At 36.9% G+C, this 17,802-nt stretch overlaps 1 protein-coding gene across 2 annotated transcripts in view; it reads left to right on the top strand.

Annotated features, from left to right (window-relative positions):
- The window catches only part of PLCL2 (phospholipase C like 2), a 104,218-nt gene extending 86,667 nt beyond the window's left edge, over positions 1-17,551 (top strand). Inside the window, exons 6-7 of one of the 2 annotated variants that reach the window (XM_057424824.1) lie at positions 7,952-8,061; positions 16,553-17,551. In XM_057424824.1, the coding sequence (XP_057280807.1) occupies positions 7,952-8,061; positions 16,553-16,732 (290 nt within the window). In that variant the 3' untranslated portion in view covers positions 16,733-17,551. The remainder of the gene's footprint in view (positions 1-7,951; positions 8,062-16,552) is intronic. The other variant, XM_057424825.1, reaches the window with a different exon arrangement.
- The last annotated feature ends 251 nt before the right edge of the window (positions 17,552-17,802 follow it).

The following is a 17,802-nucleotide window of genomic DNA, read 5'->3' as shown; positions in this document are numbered from 1 at the left end:
CCTGGGTACTGTGGAGTTTACACAAGTTCATCAGAATTTGTTAATCCATGTCTTCTGAAATAATGCCCATTATCAGCCAGTCTTTTGATGAGGAGGCACTGCATCGAAACTGTGACTTCATAAATAGGGAGTAAAGAAATGCTGTTTTATCTGTTAGTGTTGGACTTCATAAGTGACCAGTGTTTAATGTGTTTACATCAGTGGGACATGCTGATCTTAGAATTGAATCCTTTACTATATTTTTCATGAAGTTCACTGTTAAAAGTAAACAATCTACAGTATTTACCACCATCAAATAAACTCCAACATCACCTGCTATGACTAAAACAGCACTTCGAGGCCCTTCTCTGTCAGTAATCCGTTTTTCTGAAATACCTGATTTTCTCTGTTTTCTCGTTGTTCCCATTATTTCTAAGCCAGCTATCAAATTATTGTAAGTCCTTTCTCCACACTTGTCACAACATCATTTTGAAGGTTTGTTAACACAGTAGGCTGTCTCTGAGAGTTAAGGAAAGGTGTTAATGAAGGACACATTCAGTACAATCCTTTATATGTCTCAACTTTATGTATTCAGTCCATCATTTTTACGTGTTTTTTATACTTTACTCTGTCTGCTTCATTTTTTTCTACATTTTTTTCTTCCTATTTGTCCATCTTCCTCAGGCTACTCCATTAAGCATCTCCAGGTACAGCTCCACAGCAGCTCAGGTTACACTGTCATTGTATATATTCCGTAGCTCTGTAATGCTGGTCCTCTCCTATGTTTTGAATGTTCTTGAAGCCACATTCTGCTAGGGGCAGGGTAGGGGGAAGTGCTTAGATCAACTTTGGTAGCTTTCATCAGTCTTTTTTTCTTTGTGCTTAAATCTCTCTACTGTTATTCACACCAGTCGTACACTGTATTTTTCATATATTGCTCCTCACATATAACTCACTGTAATACACAGAATCATAGAATGGTTTTGGTTGAAAAGGACCTTAAGATCATTTAGTTCCAGCCTCCCTGCCATGAGCAGGGACACCTCACACTAGACCATGTCACCCAAGAGTCTGTCCAGTCTTGAACGCTGCCAGGGATGGCACATTTACCTCTTCCTTGGGCATTCTCTTCCAGTGCCTCACCACCCTCACAGTAAAGAACTTCTTCCTTACATCTAACTTGAACTTCCCCTGTTTAAGTTTAAGCCCATTACCCCTTGTCCTATCACTACAGTCCATGACAAAGAGTCCCTCTCCAGCATCCTTGTAGGCCCCTTTCAGGTACTGGAAGGCTGCTGTGAGGTCTCCACGCAGCCTTCTCTTCTCCAGGCTGAACAGCCCCAACTTTCTCAGCCTGTCTTCATATAGGAGGTGCTCCAGTCCCCTGATCATTCTTGTTCCAACAGTTCCATGTCCTTTTTATGTTGAGGACACCAGAACTATACAGAGTGCTCCAAGTGAGGTCTCATGAGAGCAGAGTAGAGGGGCAGGATCACCTCCTTCGACCTGCTGGTCACGCTCCTTTGATGCAGCCCAGGATACGGTTGGCTTTCTGGGCTGTGAGCACATGCTGAAGCCAGCTCATATTCAGTTTCTCATCTGCCAACACCCCTAAGTCCTTCCCCTCAGGCTGCTCTGAGTCTCTTCTCTGCCCAACCTGTAGCTGTGTCTTTGGTTGCCTTGGATGGTGGTGTTTTGGGGGGATTCTGATACATTTTGTAGAAGAGTGGATGATCTTCCAGACTTGTAGATGTTCTCAACATTCTTGCTCACTCCTTCCAGGGCAAGTGCTTAAACTAGCACAGACTTTTATATTGTCTCCTGAGTTTGCCCCTTCATATGAAGCCTTTTTTCCCCCACACTGTTCATGTAATTCTAGCCCAGTAAAAGATCAGATTGTGTTAATGATGACCATCTAGAGCTCCATGCTCAACTTCCAGCAACCTCGGTGGGAAGAAATGATTGGAAAACTTGGTTATATACTGGAAATCAGGATATCATTGTAAGAGGCTAAAACAGAACTCTTGATTTTAAATAGCCTTTCCCAGTACAGGAATATTTACAAAATTAACCTATTATATTGGCTTGTAGTTTTTACTTTTAGCAGTTGCCTTATACCTGCAAAAATTATTAAAGAGTTAAGATTAATTATATTTCTTAAGATATAGAGAAGTATACTAGAGTGCACAAATGCAGCAGACATTTTATGTACCAAGATCTGCTCAAAGGCTACGCTGCTATGCTAACTAGAATCTAATCCAAAAATAAGAAAGGATGAGGAATCTTGTTTATTCTCCTGTGGATTTTCTGTATCTACATGTGACAGTTTAACTAGTACAACACCTGCTGACAGAGACTAACCAACAATTCCAAACTATCTGTAGATGAGGGTTAAAAAAAAAAGCAGAGGTAGTGAAGTGTTATAATATGGTTATATATATAATATAATATATGTATAATATATGGTTGAAAGATTTCATAACATGCTTTATTGGAAGAAGTGCTGGAAAGTTGAACAGGATTTCAGATGCACTTTCCTGCTCTTTATATTTTGAACAACAACAACAAATCCCAAGTTAAATAAAACTTGGTAAGATGGCTTAAATTGAATGTGTTAATCAGACAATTTGAAAGAAAAAGGTACCAAATTTCTCTGGTGCATTGGGTCATAGTAAGGAAAAGAGAAGTTACATTACTGTGGAAGCAAAAGAGGTAGTAATTACTATTGCCAGTGAAACAATGTGGGCTCAGGAGGATCTGAAGACTGGAAGAAATTACAGTGTACCATAAAGCAATGTCTATATTAAGTCTGTTTTCTAGCATTAGATAAAATCAAGGCTTTTTTTTCCTTAGACTTACGTTGGCCTCTCTTGAGGATCGAGGCTGATAAAGAAAAGACGGAAACAGCAGCCTGTGGAAAGAATCTTCTTTGGAGTTCTGTTTTTGCCCTTTAATGTCAGTGTTAGTTCATTCTCATGTGGTAGTGGCTTAACTTCACCCACATTGAGAAATGCAGTCTATCTTTTCAAAGGACTGTCATTGTGGAATAAAGTCTTCTGTACACTGGAGATGGAACACTGCACATTGCCATAATTATTGAAAAATACTGAAAAACTAATTTTGTTAATGTATATTTTTGTCAAATATTAGTCTAAACCTACTGAATATACATAATTCAGACCTGGAGCTTTTTGAAGCTGAAGCACACTTAGGATCTGCAAAGAAATTTTGATTCTCTAGTTATGACATAAAATATTTTGGGTGACTTCAGTGGGAAGCAGGTGCTTGGGAGTACTTGAGGATTTAATCCTTATTCCTGTTAAGACTCAGTTTTTGCAGTTAGCAGTGATACTTAGGTAATACAGAGGTTTTCTGAGTATTAATTTATTAAGGTTCATTTTAAGCCTTTTTACGGAAAGTTCTGTAAGCAAAATATGTGAGAATTTACAAGTATAGTGACTTCTGTTTCTTCTCTAACATGATTTATTTGATTTATTGTTGATGTGATCTGGTAGCCAGACTCCCAACCACTTTTCTGATAAACTTATTTTAAGAGGAAATTGTTTGTGAGATTGAAATACGTGACTGTTTAAGGGATATAATCTAGAGTAAAAAAACTCAGAAATGTATTTAATACTGTAAAAAACCTAAAATCCTGGCTCTCAAAGATGTGGCCAAGTATAGCAGTTGAATGTGCAGATTAAATATTTATATGTGGAAATGAGTACTTGCAGCTTAATTTCCTAGAATTCTTTCCTATATCACCATTTAACCGATGCAGTGTAGAAGAAGTATTTTAATGTATGAGTTATTTTCTTGGATTTTTTTCTTTGAAAGAATAAATCTGTCTGTGCAAATTATTCACAGAAACTTAGTAAGCATTCAAGATGAATGTACATAGTACTTGAGCTGCAATGTGGTAACCTAATTGAGAACTGTATGGTATTTTCTTTCCATTTAAAAAAATATTTAATGTTTATTTTTATTACTTATTACGCTTTTAAAAAGTAATTTATTTGCTTTTAAATCAAAGGGCTCTACCAAAAATGAAATAAAATATATTTGGCTTGACTGAAGGTAAGCGCTTATTATCAGCATGTATTTTATAGACAAATGGTTTGCTACCAATTTCATATTAGGTCTACTCAGTAAACACATTTATTGCCAAAGTTTTACCATTGTGCTATTTGATTAAGGTATTTTTTAAGAGATAAAAACCTGCATCAGGAGGAGCCCCCCTGCTGCGTAGTCGTGTCTCAGCTAGTTGAAATCATGCTCTTGGCAGGAAAGCCTTCATCAAAGAAAACAAAGGAGTGTGTTAAGTAGAGATTTGGCTAGAAATACAGTATAACAAGTGTTGTGCTCACTGTTTTGCTAAAGATTCCTTAAAAAATTAGTAACTCAGCTTTCAGTTGGTTGTATTCCAGGGCTTTGTGATAGTAACTCTTACAAAAGTAAACAAATTGCAGACTTCCAAACAGTCAGAACTCCTTCTTACCTTACACGCATGCACTCAAACGCTCTATGTTTTGGTCTCTTTTCACATCTTGATTTTATTAAACATGTAGTTATCATCAGAGTTTTCCAAAAAGAAAATATATATTTTACAGTCTAAAAAACCCAAAATATAAATACATGCAGCTCGGTGGCTTAAGGCGACTTACCCTTTTAGTATATGCTTCTTAATTAGTTTTAAAATAGCAGAATCACTTCATCTGCTTTATATGTCACTTTTTAATCAGTATCTTACATATACTACTTTGAAACTGCAGTGAAAGCCCAGTAGTGGGAGGAATTGCTAACCAATTTTAAATAGGTGTTATTTCTAGTTTGTCATTAAGGATATGAATTTCATATGGAGTTATTTCATTTTGAAGAAATAAAAAACCCTATTTTTTCTAAGCTAAATGCGGTTGGAGACAAGTAAATTTCAATAGTGTATATATATATACATATAAACAATGTTGGTTTTCACATAAATCTCTAAATTATTTTTTCACCTCAAAATACAGTGTTGGCTCTCCAACAGCATGCAGGGCAGCAATAGAAATACATCTTCCTTGTTCCAGCATTTCAAGTGTCAGCAAAACAATACCATGCCTATTGTAAATTATGAAAGGTTTTGTATCTGCTGAATATATTTGTGATAATTAAAATATTGAGAATCCAAGACCATAAAATACAGCTAAGATTGCAATCTGGAAAATATTCTGAGAAGTGATGGCTCAGAATTCTTATCAGCCTGTCAAGACTGTTATATTGCCTTGTATGTTTTATTTGGGAAGAAAAAGTTTGTTATTAAAGTATGTCATAGCCCCACTTTCTATACTGTCATCAGCCCTTTTTTAGTTCAGAAACAGAAATATTCCTTCAGAATATGCTAAGCATAAGTTAATGCAGGTTTGAGGTCTGCCATGTAATACTATTTAGAGAGATCATCATGCAGCTGGTTGAGGAAACACAGGCCTGGGAGGTCCTGAATTCTACTTCCAGGCACAGTTTTTGTAAATTGATCATGTCAGCTCTATTTTAAAATGAATATAAGTTTTTTGAGTAATTTTCTGCTTTTCAAAGCTGCTTACAGAACCACATCTACAATGGTTATAAATTTTACATAAATTCCGATTTTACAGACAGATATTCATCCTAATATTGTCCTTTAGCTGAAATGATTCTTTGATGTCCAAGGTCTTACCTGACTGATCTGTATCTAGGGAGCAATTACTCCCCTTCTGGTTTTCTTTTTGCTAGACTAACCAAGCAAGTTCTTATTAGTCTTCTCACATGATACAGGGTTCTTACTGCATTGATCAGCTTTAGAGCACTTCTCTTTTCCTCATGCTCTTTGAAGTTATTGAAAATGGGAGAAAAGAGTTGTACATTAAATTTCAAAAGAGCATCTTGAATGGCAAAGTATTCGCAGAAGGGATGAAGGAGTTTTAAAGCTATCTAGCTAGTGCCTTCCAGGGTTAGGGGTGAGGGTCTGAGTGAGAGGAAAAAGCTGAGGTGTCGTGAAATTCAAACTAATCAGCATTCACTGGGGAACCAGAATGTGATTCAGCACTGAAGGAGAAAAAAGAGTGATTCGGAAATACTGAAAGACTGCTTATCAGGATGCTTTAAAGAAGTGTACTGCAGAGGAGAAGGATATGCTGTGAAATCTTTGGTTATGATTGGGAAGAATTGTTAGCAGCATTGTATTCAGTTTAAAAACCTGCTTTTAAATCATGCTATTCCTATTTTGTTACATACATTGTAGTGTATTTACATGAATTACAATAGTTGGGAAGAATGAGCTCCAAAAGTTTAGCAATATAGTCTCAGCATTTATGGTTCTGTATTTCCATGGTGCTCTAGAAATGTAATGTTGTAAGTATGGATCTGTGCCTAATCTTTCCATGATCATATAGGAAGTTTATTTTTTGGATGATGTGAACAGGAAATGGATTCTTGGAAATAGTGATGGATGAATGAACTTCAATTTCTCACCTGGTTAGAAATCTGTCTGGGGGGAATAAAAGATGAATGGTTTACTTGAAGCTGCACTCTAGAGGCAGAGTTAGAGCTATGGAGAAGTATTTGAAATAAAAATGATACAGTAGTTTAATGCAGGAAAAATATTTGGCATTTATTTTCCTTGTAGTAAAATTTAAAATACTAAGAAAAGCTAAAAAGAACAATCTTTTCTTCTAAATGAATTTATGAATATTTTTTTTAATGTGAGTGTAGAGATATGTGTGTGTATATATAGGTATACACACATACATATGTATGTATGCACTGGCCTGAGGTAAGGGAATGTACAAAAAAACATTCATTCGTATTTCATAACAAGATATGAGTGTCAGGTAGAAATATTACAAAGAATAGGTACCTTAAAATGTCCTTAGAAGTCAGTCCACTGTAGGATTGACAGCTACTGTGAGTTCATATGCGTCTTCCATGATAGTAAATTACATATAAATTTTGAAGCACATACATTCATTGGGCAAATAGAGGATCTCGGTCAACTTAGTTACAGTTTTTACTTAAGCTTTGTAACTTGATTTTACATTTGTAGGTGTAAGTCACAACCATTTGCCAGCCTTTGCCCTCAAAACTACCTTTTATGTTTTTCCTGATGGAGATTCTGAGAGCTCAGTTTAACATACAACTTCCATAGGAGAGTTGCTGTAATCCATGGCGGGCTGATGTGTGTACCCTTGGAAGGACATTTTACTTCCCCTGCGTGAAGGAGGCCGTTTAAATTTTATTTTTATATGACTTGTAACAGCAGCATGGAAAGCAAGTTATTTTTCTTACATCTGTGCAGTGCAATGAGTTAAAATTAAAGCTTTGGTCACTCTACTCAGTGTTTCCTTCAAGCTAGTATGAATTTTGCCCGAAATTTTTGGTTTTAAGTTTGTCAGATACAGGTTTTGTGGACACAGCATTTTACGTGGGTGTGGTAAAATGTCCTTGGAGGTTCACTTGGTACTCCACCTTCACAGTTACTGCTTGTCTCCTCAAGGGTAAGGTGAGAAGGTTACTTTTATGGGCTGGCTGCAGCATGTAAGCTTTTAGCTGGACAACTATGATGTAGATTTAGTGCATAAAAGAGCAAGGCACAAAATAAATCTGTTAGGATGAAGTATTTCATGAAATTACTGTTTCCATCCTATAGCAGCTCACAAAAAGGATTTTACATATGGTGCAACAAGTTCAGTTGTGCTTAAACAGTATTTTTGTATAGCAAATATTTGCTTTGCTCCATCTTTGTATGGCAGTGACCCAACAGGTACTTCAGTGTGGATTTTGGCGTAGAGATTTGTGTATGTTGGCATGTTTATAATGTTGCACATACTAGATCAGATACATTTGTACTTGAAGAATAAAATTTCTGAGTGTTTTTCACTGTCCTTTTGCCTTACTAGTGATTACAAAATATGTGTTAAAATAGGTACTATATTCCTCCCTCTTTTATTCTCTACAGCAATGGAGTTTCATGAAAACCTGCACAATATAGGAGCAAGAGAAGGCTTAAAAGAAAGAAAACTGCAAAAATCAGTAGAAAGTTTTACATGGAACATTACAATTTTAAAGGTAATGTGTCTTCCTTTGGTTAGTTACTGTGTTCTTCCATTCACAACTGACATTCTAATATTTTTACTGGTCATTATTTTGTGTCACAGTTTAAATGGATTTATTCACTTCTTTAACCATGTTCAGTTTAATTTATATAACTTGAAAACACAGCAGGCTGTCAGTGTGGATTTTTCTTTTATTGTCGTGGGGGTTGTTTCATTTAGTTTGCGTGACGTTTTCTTCTTACAACCTTTTCACGTTAATGGGGTCTGCTGTAGTCTGGAATACATGGGTGAAACAATTAAGTGTTGATTTGTGCTGGGAAGAAGCTATGCTGCTGTTTAAACCCTGCTTTGTGATTTGGAAGGGAGTAAGAGCGTTGAGGTTAATGCTGTTACTGAAAAACAAAAGGGAAGGTGTTGCTGCTGCAGTCAGTTATGAATGGTGATTAATGATACATACAAATTATTAATTCAGACTGGAGTAAGCTGGGTGTATATGAGCTAGAGATTCTCCTTGCATTTTGTTGGGTGCATTTGCCTACATTTTGATGCCGTAATAAATGATGAAGTATAAAAATACCTTTAGCCAGAGACCCTCAGAAAACTGGAATGTGGAACAGTTCAGGTTTCTTATTGCTGGTCTTCCATCTCAGCAGAGTATAGAAAAATTTATAGAGATAGCAAACCTGCCTCCATTAATTTATTCCCTTGACACTATCCTCCTAGCCCAAATTATTCAAGTTTTGTGTTTACATGCACTAATGAGTTCTTCTGTCCCACTCAATCAAATGTTTCATCACTATGTTAAAGTATAATGCCTGTTTTAATTATAAAGTTATTTTCTCCCACGTATTTTATTATTGTTGGTCCTTATTTAAAGTAGAATTCCCTATGACCTCTTCTTACAATGAACTACTACAGAAAAGCGGTAATGTATATGTATTTCTCCAGCTTTCCATGCTGGTTTCAGCTGTTAAGCTTTCCACGGTGTTGCTTGGTGCTCTGTACTGCCCTTTGTGCTGTACTGCACAGATCTAATGCAGAGGAGAATCAAAATGAGGCAAAATTTGCTACAGCTTATACTGTTGATACATTCTAAAAGTATGCATACAGGTTTTACTTATAGGTAAAAGGGGCAGACTGTCACTTTATTAGAGTGGAGTTTCCTGAACACATACCTGCATGGGATGCGTCAAGTACCATTCCTGTGCTACTTAGGGAATAGAAAGGAGGGGAGTCAGTTCACTGGGTTTGGGCAAATGTCAGAGAACTAAGTTACCGCTTTACTCTTCTGTCAAAGGCATCAGATACCAGGTTGGATAGGCAGATCTCTTTAATATTGCCTGAAACAGCAGTACCTTTATTTCATCTCTACTTTCCATTCAGAGCATAAGGGTTGGTGGGGAGGAGGTCTGAGGTTGATAAGTGACTGAAATGTGAAGTCGTGATTTCTGTGTGAACCAGAAATTGAAGAACCCATGTGGCAGATCTGTCTCTTCAGAGCACTGAAGGGCTTTTGTGCATATCCTTAGGATTAATGTAATTACGGGGTTAGAAAGCCTTGCTTTTGGAGAGATTATTGAGAAAACCTCTTCAACATCGACTTAGTTTTTTTTTCTACTTGCAGGATAAGGTCCCTTCTGTAGGAAGGTACAATTTGTCCCATAATTAATACTTTATAAAAAAAAAATAATCTGTGAGATTTTTAATCACTCTGTTGTCAAAACTTTAACAGGAATGTTACAGAAAGTTCTGGCACTGTTGTTACATCTTAAAAGTTATTTACAGATCATACACAGTCATCTATTAAGTGCTATTCTTCACATTTAGATGTACAGAAAGTTACAGGTTGTGATTTGTTTGAAGTAACACATCAAGGTTTTTTGCTCCTAACTCTTACCTGTAGGCTGTAGCCATAACTTCTCTTGTGTTACATAATTAAATTGAAAAAGTTTATCTGTTTCTAAACTGCTACTCTTCTTGTCCGGAGAAAAAGACATTATGCAGTCATAATTTTGATCTAATGATGATGATTTTCATTTCCATTTTTCCAGTTCTCTAAAAACTATGTGAGGACAGGGATGGAAAGTGAATGCCCACATACTTTAAAGTGAAAATTGATCAGGAGAGTGACAGTCTGAGAAGAAGAAACTTCTTTTTTCTGTTGAAACTTCTTTTTTCTGTTGAATTCCATGCCTGTGTCAAATTAACTTCCCTCTTGAATAGCACAAAAATAAACCCCTGTCTATTTAATGGTCCCAAATTTTGCTGTTCCACAAGCAAGGCAGTTGAGCAGCCAACACGTCTAAGGCAGTGCCATGCTTAGATGGATTTAACTCTTTTATTCTTCTTGTAATTAGGAACAGTATTTTACATAGTCTCTTGGCTATGGTTAAGGAATTGCTGTGTGGCTCTGAACAGCCGTACTAGACAGCTCTGCTTGAGTGCCATCCTCAGCTCCCTCACAGAGGAGTCATAGAATGCTCACATGGTGTAGCTGATGTATTTTCCAAACCAATTAAGCTGCATTTTACCCTCCAGGTACATATTGATTTTTAATTTTTTTTTCCAATTGGGACATTCTGATGATGCAATGGAAAGATGGATAAAATAACAAAACAGCTTAATACTAGGGGAACCCTTTGTTTAGAACATCTGTTGTAGTTGTTAAGTATCTATATGTGTGAGTGTATGCACACACATCGCAGTTGCTACTTTAAAGGATTTTATTTTTCCTAATTTGAAGCCATGTGGACAAATAAATTACTGGTATAGTGTGTTTGAATTCAGCTGAAACATCTCTATCCAATTTGTGTATGTGCACACATTCCCGTTCTAATGCACTCCACATATGCACATAGAGGTATTTGGTTAACTTCAGAACATGAGTTGCAGTAAATTTAGTCTGCTTTAGTGAACTTTATTGCCCATCTGAGAGATACAGAGATTGTACAGTGTTAGAATATGCCTCTCTTCCAAATAGACAATTTGAAAGATCATTTGCTAGTAATTTATTTATTGTTATTACTCAGACTGATGGCTCTCATCTTTTCTAAACATAGATAATCACATTTCCTGCCAGAAAGAGTATACAGTTGACAGAAGAAAATGACTCTAAGTGCTGTTGCAGCAGACTCCTACAAACAGCCTAATGTAACAATTTGCAGACTTTTGTGGCATAGCAAAACTTTGGGGGAAAAAAACCTCTAGAGTCTCAGAATATGAGATGCCCATAGGAAGAGCATAACACCATCTTCAAATTAGTCTTTGCAACAAATAGCTGTTCTAAAACATAAGGAGATTCAGTGGAAGCACTTGGAATGAAGGTGGGACTTCAAACTCTAGCATTTGTTAGATGCTTCTTGTTGGCTATGAGCTTTTAGACATGTCACATTAGACAACATGAATTACTTTCTCTTAAAAGCAAATCCCAAGACGCGCAGTTAATGGCATCTCTTATCTCTGTAATGACATTGGTTCCGCACCTACATTATTTTTATAAATGTATTTATAAATGGAATATTCAAGGCAGTTATAGGGGTGCAACTTCTTACTTTATATATTCAGCCTCCCACATCGCAGTTCAATTTAGGTATCTGAAACTGCTAGTCTCTTGATATTGGACTGATGGGATTCTGGTTCTTAATTAAAGTCATGTTTAGAAGTTAGGAAGTTACATCATTCTGTAAATGCCCTCAGAGCATGTCAGCTGGGCATGGAGCATTGTGTTATAGTATATATGTGGTATATAGTGAGCAGCAAGCTTTGAGAAAGGGATACTGGCTTCTTACTTTTCCTGATACAAGCTTTGGGTCCTGGAACCTGAGCTAAAGCCCAGTCATTACTGATACAGTTTCCTGGAAAGAATGCTCATGCAGTTATTTCACATGTCATCTCTACATCTCAAGGGTTCACACATTCACTGAAGAATCTGTTAACTAAAAATCATGAGTGAATATTTACCAAATTATAAAGGTAGCTGTGCTGAGACATAGTTGATGCTATGTCCAAATGACTGAAATATCTCACTGAATATCTCATTTCATAGGTATGAGAACTGATAGGAACCATTTTGGGTTTGATTTAAATTACCCTTAAATTACCTTTCAGGAGATGTGATATATAAACACTGCCTCTTAGCCAAAAGCTTCAAAAAACCAAACAGATGATTTTTAATGTTGATTTAAAAAAAAACCAAACAAATAAACCAGATAGTTGATGCAGGCAATATTGCAACAGAGAAGTAGGAAGGATATTGAATTGGGCTTCCACATTAAAATTCACATCTTGTATCGTTGTTTATTAAAAGTTTATGAATGAATATCATTTTTGTTCTTTGATGTTCTTTAAAGTCTTTTTCATGTCTGCCTACAAAACAGCTTGGTGCTTGGTTCTGTTTGAGAAGCTTTTAAACATCAACATATGAAATAGGTATCAAAGTTACATAATACTCAGTTCTGTCAGTGAATTTTAACCACAGTGAAGGAAAGGGTTGTTCTGCTGCTGTGAGAACTGTGCTCTCACAGTTTTGTTTTCTCTTGTGTTTTGTAAGGCCTGTGTTGGTCCTATTCCCAGTTGGGAACTACCACAAACTGCCTGTTAACCACGGTGCTAGGGGTAAATTTGAGTTTTGTAGTGTGTTAGCCAGACAACACTAAGGACTAAATTTGTTTACACTTTGACTTATCTGTGAGGTGAAAGCCTGACAAGGCAGCTCTACATAGCAAGAATCATGGGGTTGGTTCTGTGACTGCTCCAGATCCCAGCATTGAGTTGTCTGTGAAACCAACTTTGCTTCTTTGAATGCAGAGGATTTTGTGTTTCTTATAATAAATCTGCTTGACTAAAGTTCGAGCCATTGATAGGTTTCTCATATTTGTTTTATAATATGCATTCAGAGCAAGTAGCCTGCAGCAGTTCTGGGGCTGGTAACAGGATGAACACCTGAGTAGCCCATGGATCTGAGATATTACTGTCTTCTAGCTTGTAGTCAGCGATTGCATTGTTTTTCAAATCAGCTGCACCTACTGTGAAAATCAGGATCTTATGCAGCTACAGAATGCATAGAATATAAAGAACTGAGAATGAATCTTGAGAGCCCTTGGACAAGATATAGTTGATATATAACTAGAGGGAAGGTCTTTGAGTTCTTTTAATTGCAGGGAGCAGGGGGGGCAATTTTTTCAGATGCATTGTATTTGTCTTTTCAGATGCATTGTGTTACTGTTCAACAGTGTTCACTGTGACTAGAATTTGAATTTTTAAGATGCCTACTTTTTTCCCCCAGCATATGGCTTCCTGATGGTACATCAGCAGAGCTAGGAACTTTACATCAGTTGCACAGACCTTTCTCACTTGAGCTTGTGCATATTCGGTAGCAGTGGTTGGCTCTTGTTTCATCTTTGGATCAAGACATGCCAGCAGATAATGACAACACAGTTGGTTTCACAAACATTTTTCTAAGTTCAGTGGCATTCAGAAATCAGTCACTTCATTCTAAGTGTTGTAGGAGAGAGTAATGTACACAGATCCATTCTTCTATTTCACCCTTGCCTAAACTTGGCCAGATGTGTTTAATCTGGACCCCTCTTGTATTAAATAATCCAGTCCCATATCCCAGATCCTCTCTTGTCTACTAAGTTAATCTTCCCTGATCACTATTGTCCCCATTACTTTCCAGTTCATACTGCCCCCTCTTTGCCTCCTGTAGAGATCCTCCCGATGAATCTTAGCTTTTGTTTTCTCATCACCTTACTTGATTTCATTTTATTCTACAGTCTTCTCCCTGCTCTGCATGTTCCTTTGTCTCTCTCACCAGCTTTTAGTCTCATTACCAAGCTCTGACACTCTTAGAGTTGTTAGTCGTTGTACTTGTCTATCATTTTCAGGCTCTTTTCAACATGGTGGATTTTGTCAGTCTGTTTTCTTTCTGTTCCAATCCCAAATGTCTTTCCCTTTCTCCACTCACCTGTCTAATCCAAATTCAGTGTTGTCACACTGTTTGTTTTTTGTTATTTCACAATCTCCTCTTCAGTGAGATTTAGTCTCTACACAGTGCAGTCCAACAACCCTTTCTGCAGTCTTAGACTTCTTGCCAGATCAGTCCCAAAGATCACTCTTGCCCCCTCCTTTTTTCCATCTGCCTTCTCTGCAGAGTCCCTGCCTCAGGCTCTTCCTCTGCTCCTCCAAGTCTGTCTTTTGGACTGCCTGCATTGGCAACCGAATGTTGGTGGTAAAACAACTTGGAGAGGCCATACAGGACAACTCCGACTTTTTCTTCTAATGCGTGTTCATTATTGTGTGGGAATGGAACATGCATTGTCTTGCCACATTGCTGGAGCTGTCAAGAGATGAAGAATGATCAGGAATAAATCCTGAGTAATTGTACTAACCATATTCAAAATCTGATTTTTGTGTATTGAAAGCACATAACTGGATTCACTACTTTCTGCCTCTGAAGTAATTTGAATTACAAGTCCCTACTCCAAGTGGGAGTAGGGAGGGAAGGATAGAAGATTGTTTAAAAATTCTGACAGCGTTTTCCTGTCTTTATTCTCAGAAGTGAATTAACCATATGGATGAGGGTAAAGAGTAATAATAATAAAACAGTAATAATAATAAAATCTGCCTATGGCAAAAATCCTTCATAGAAAGTATAAGCTTAAGTAGTTAAAGTTTGGCAAGCACATAAGCAACTGTGAAATCATGTTTTTTTAAAATGAGAAGTTTTGGGCAACCTTATTAATAGGCTGTTGCTCGCTGCTCTGCCTATAATAAAAAACTTGATTAAAGTTCCAGAACTATATTCTGCTAATCCATGTAAAATGGATCTTGGGCTAGAAACAGATGCACTCCAGATATGACTCATGTAGTCTGCTGGAGTGTTTTAAATTAGCCTTTAGTTGTTTGTCAGTTTGGAAAAAAGTATGTGATTTTTTAACAAAGTAGCCATGGTTCTCTTTAGCTGAAGCTTGTGCTGTGATTGGTGAACTTGTAGATCTTTTTTCCTGTTCGGTAATCAGAAAAAAAAAACACTTATTATCCTCTTGGATGGGGGGGGGGCATTATGTCTTTGAAGTAAGCAATATTTGTTTTCAATTTGTGTGCCTCAAATGCGTAATTCTGCTTACTTCATGCAATAGTATTTATGTTCTGAGTTGCTAAAGAAGTAAGGCAAAATATCACACCATTAGTGCACACATGGTTTTGGCTAACTGCTGTTCTACCTCTCCTCCTTCATTTTTTAAACCAAAAAGTAAAGTTGGAGTTCAGCCTTATTTGGCAAAGGAGAAGAGGCAACATATCTGTTATGTCTTTAGAAGACAGATTAGCATCTCTTCAGGAGAAATGTCTGTCAGGAGCCTGGATTTACACAGGACAGACACGAGTACCCCAGTTACAGGAAAAGGTACAGTCAGTGTTTATACCTTACTAGAGATTATAGGAACTGACAGTCTCAGGAAACTATAGTACCTGATGTTGGTTTCTTTGTGTGTGTGTTTTTCTCCCCTTCAGTTGGAAATGACACTGTTCAAGATCTGGTATTCTTGAAGTACCATTTGCTTTTCTGTAATCTGTGGGGCAGTTCTCCTTTAGGAGGGCAGGCACAGTGCGGTCACTTCAGCCCTCGCAGACTTCCTGCACGTGTTTGTGAACTGTTCTGTGTGCACTAGTAAGACGGGGGTGCTCACCATGTGCTACAGCCTTGCTTGTGCCCTGTATATGGGCAGGGTAGGCAGGTAACAGCTGCAGGAAAGGCTGTCCATAGTCTGATAATGAGAGCTGTTGCTGTTAGAGGGGTTTGATCAACACGAAGAGATGGAGTAGGTAATAGTGCAGGACAGAGCCAAATCACCTATGTCTGGGACAGTTTCTCTTACACCTTTACTTAAAACTAATTACCATGAAGAGTAAGAGTGCAAGTAAAGAGGAATAGCAATAGTGCTGAGCCTCATACAACCCTGTGAAGTCTTTATCATCACTGTCCTTTTTATATGTTGGTTCCCAATCTGTATTTTCATATTTTACACTTTGAAAAACATTGATCCTTTACCATGCTACTATTGAATGAATCACATTGCTAGGGAAAAAAAAAAATCTCTAAGGACCAAAACCGAAAGAGTTGAATGACTCCCTGAAGTATTAAAATCAGCCTTCACAATTTCTTCATGCAGAAACATTTATAGCCCCTGTGGATTATAAATACTGCACATATTACTTTCCAAAAAACCATTAGGTAGAAATGATACCATTCCCTTTATTTATGCAACCGGTTGGCTCCAGAGAAAGCAAAAAGCTTGGTTCTTTCTAATGTCAAATAATCCAATTTTGATACTTGGTTTAGGGTTTTTTAGGGGGAGGATAGGGTGGTTTTGTATTTTTTTTTGGTTTGTTTTTTCTTTTCAGGAGGACAACTGTACCATTAATCTGAAAGAAACAGAAGGGAGGAGGGGGGAAGAGAATCTTATTATCAATTGTGTATTTCAATTGCATTTTTGTTTTTATAGGGACAGGCTGATCTTCTCAAATATGCTAAAAATGAAGCACTGGAGAATCTGAAACAAATCCATTATGCCACTCTTTCATGTGGACTCAATAAGCCAGGCACTGAGAATGCAGAAATCTCAAAGCCCCGTCGAAGTCTGGAGGTCATACCTGAAAAAGCAGGTGATGAAAACGGAGAATGAGAGTATGCTCTTCTCATAATTATGGAGTTTATAACTCTGTGACCAATTGTAGCTGCATCGGACATTTGCTTTGCACTTACTATTGGAAAATATTTGGAATTCTTAAAGCACAACTGGAGAAGCTAATTACAATCTATTGAAACTGTGAATGTATGTAGCAACTCTGCTTGTGAAGGCAATGATATTGTGTAACATGGGAATTACATTATTGGCCAAAATATAGTGTATATGTAAAAGATGCTGTAATTCAGTAATAGCGTGCTGAAAAGTTCATTACAGTGCCATAGAGAAATCAGCATTTTTTAAATGAGCTGTAACTAGTGGGAAATCAGTTGACAGAATTTGACATGATGCCTTGATTTTCAAATGAAATGAATGCACAGGTCCCTTATTTCTTTGCACAATTTGTTAACTGTGCTGGTGCAGTGAATTATTCTCTTGAAAATCAGGAGCAAAAAAGTAGAACCCACATGTTTCACACTATATGTAATGCAGCAGCTCAGATATTTGGGTTTGAAGTGGTATTCATTTTATTGTTGAGCCATAAATTAAAATGAGAATGTAATTAGACAGTGATCACTGACTTCAGTGCACTATAGGAGAGCCATTGCGTAAAAGGAAAATGTGCAATCAATCTGATAGCCTGTGTCAGAAGATACATACCTATTTTGCCTAAGATCTTCTGCAAATGTGTGTAGATAATGTGACCAAACTGCAAGCAAGATATTGTAAATAGTTTTTCATTTTGTGAAGTGCTCATATTAAAACAGGTTTTATGAGATTGCTCCCAGACAAGTAAAGCTTTTAACTAAATTTTAACTTTTTTATTTTTCAAGTATTTTCTTCCTTACAGAATAAGTAATATCTCAAAAGCAGGTTTGTCAAAAAAAAAAAAACAAACAAAAAAAAATATTGCTGTTCTGTTTTGGTTTTCTGACATTAGGTAAAGGTATTGTAGCTGATATGCTCATTGTAAAATACTATACCAACCTAGAGTGTTCTCTTACTGTTTCTGATTTAACGATAAAATGGACTATATAATTACAGAAGCTAATAAATTTGAAGAAAAA

This window comes from Pezoporus wallicus, unplaced genomic scaffold (assembly GCF_028554395.1).
Source record: "Pezoporus wallicus isolate ANWC-B61680 ecotype Strahan unplaced genomic scaffold, APGP_CSIRO_Pwel_v1 contig_3181, whole genome shotgun sequence".
In the NCBI taxonomy this organism is placed as follows: Eukaryota; Metazoa; Chordata; class Aves; order Psittaciformes; family Psittacidae; genus Pezoporus; species Pezoporus wallicus.
This window is presented reverse-complemented; position numbering and strand designations above follow the sequence as displayed.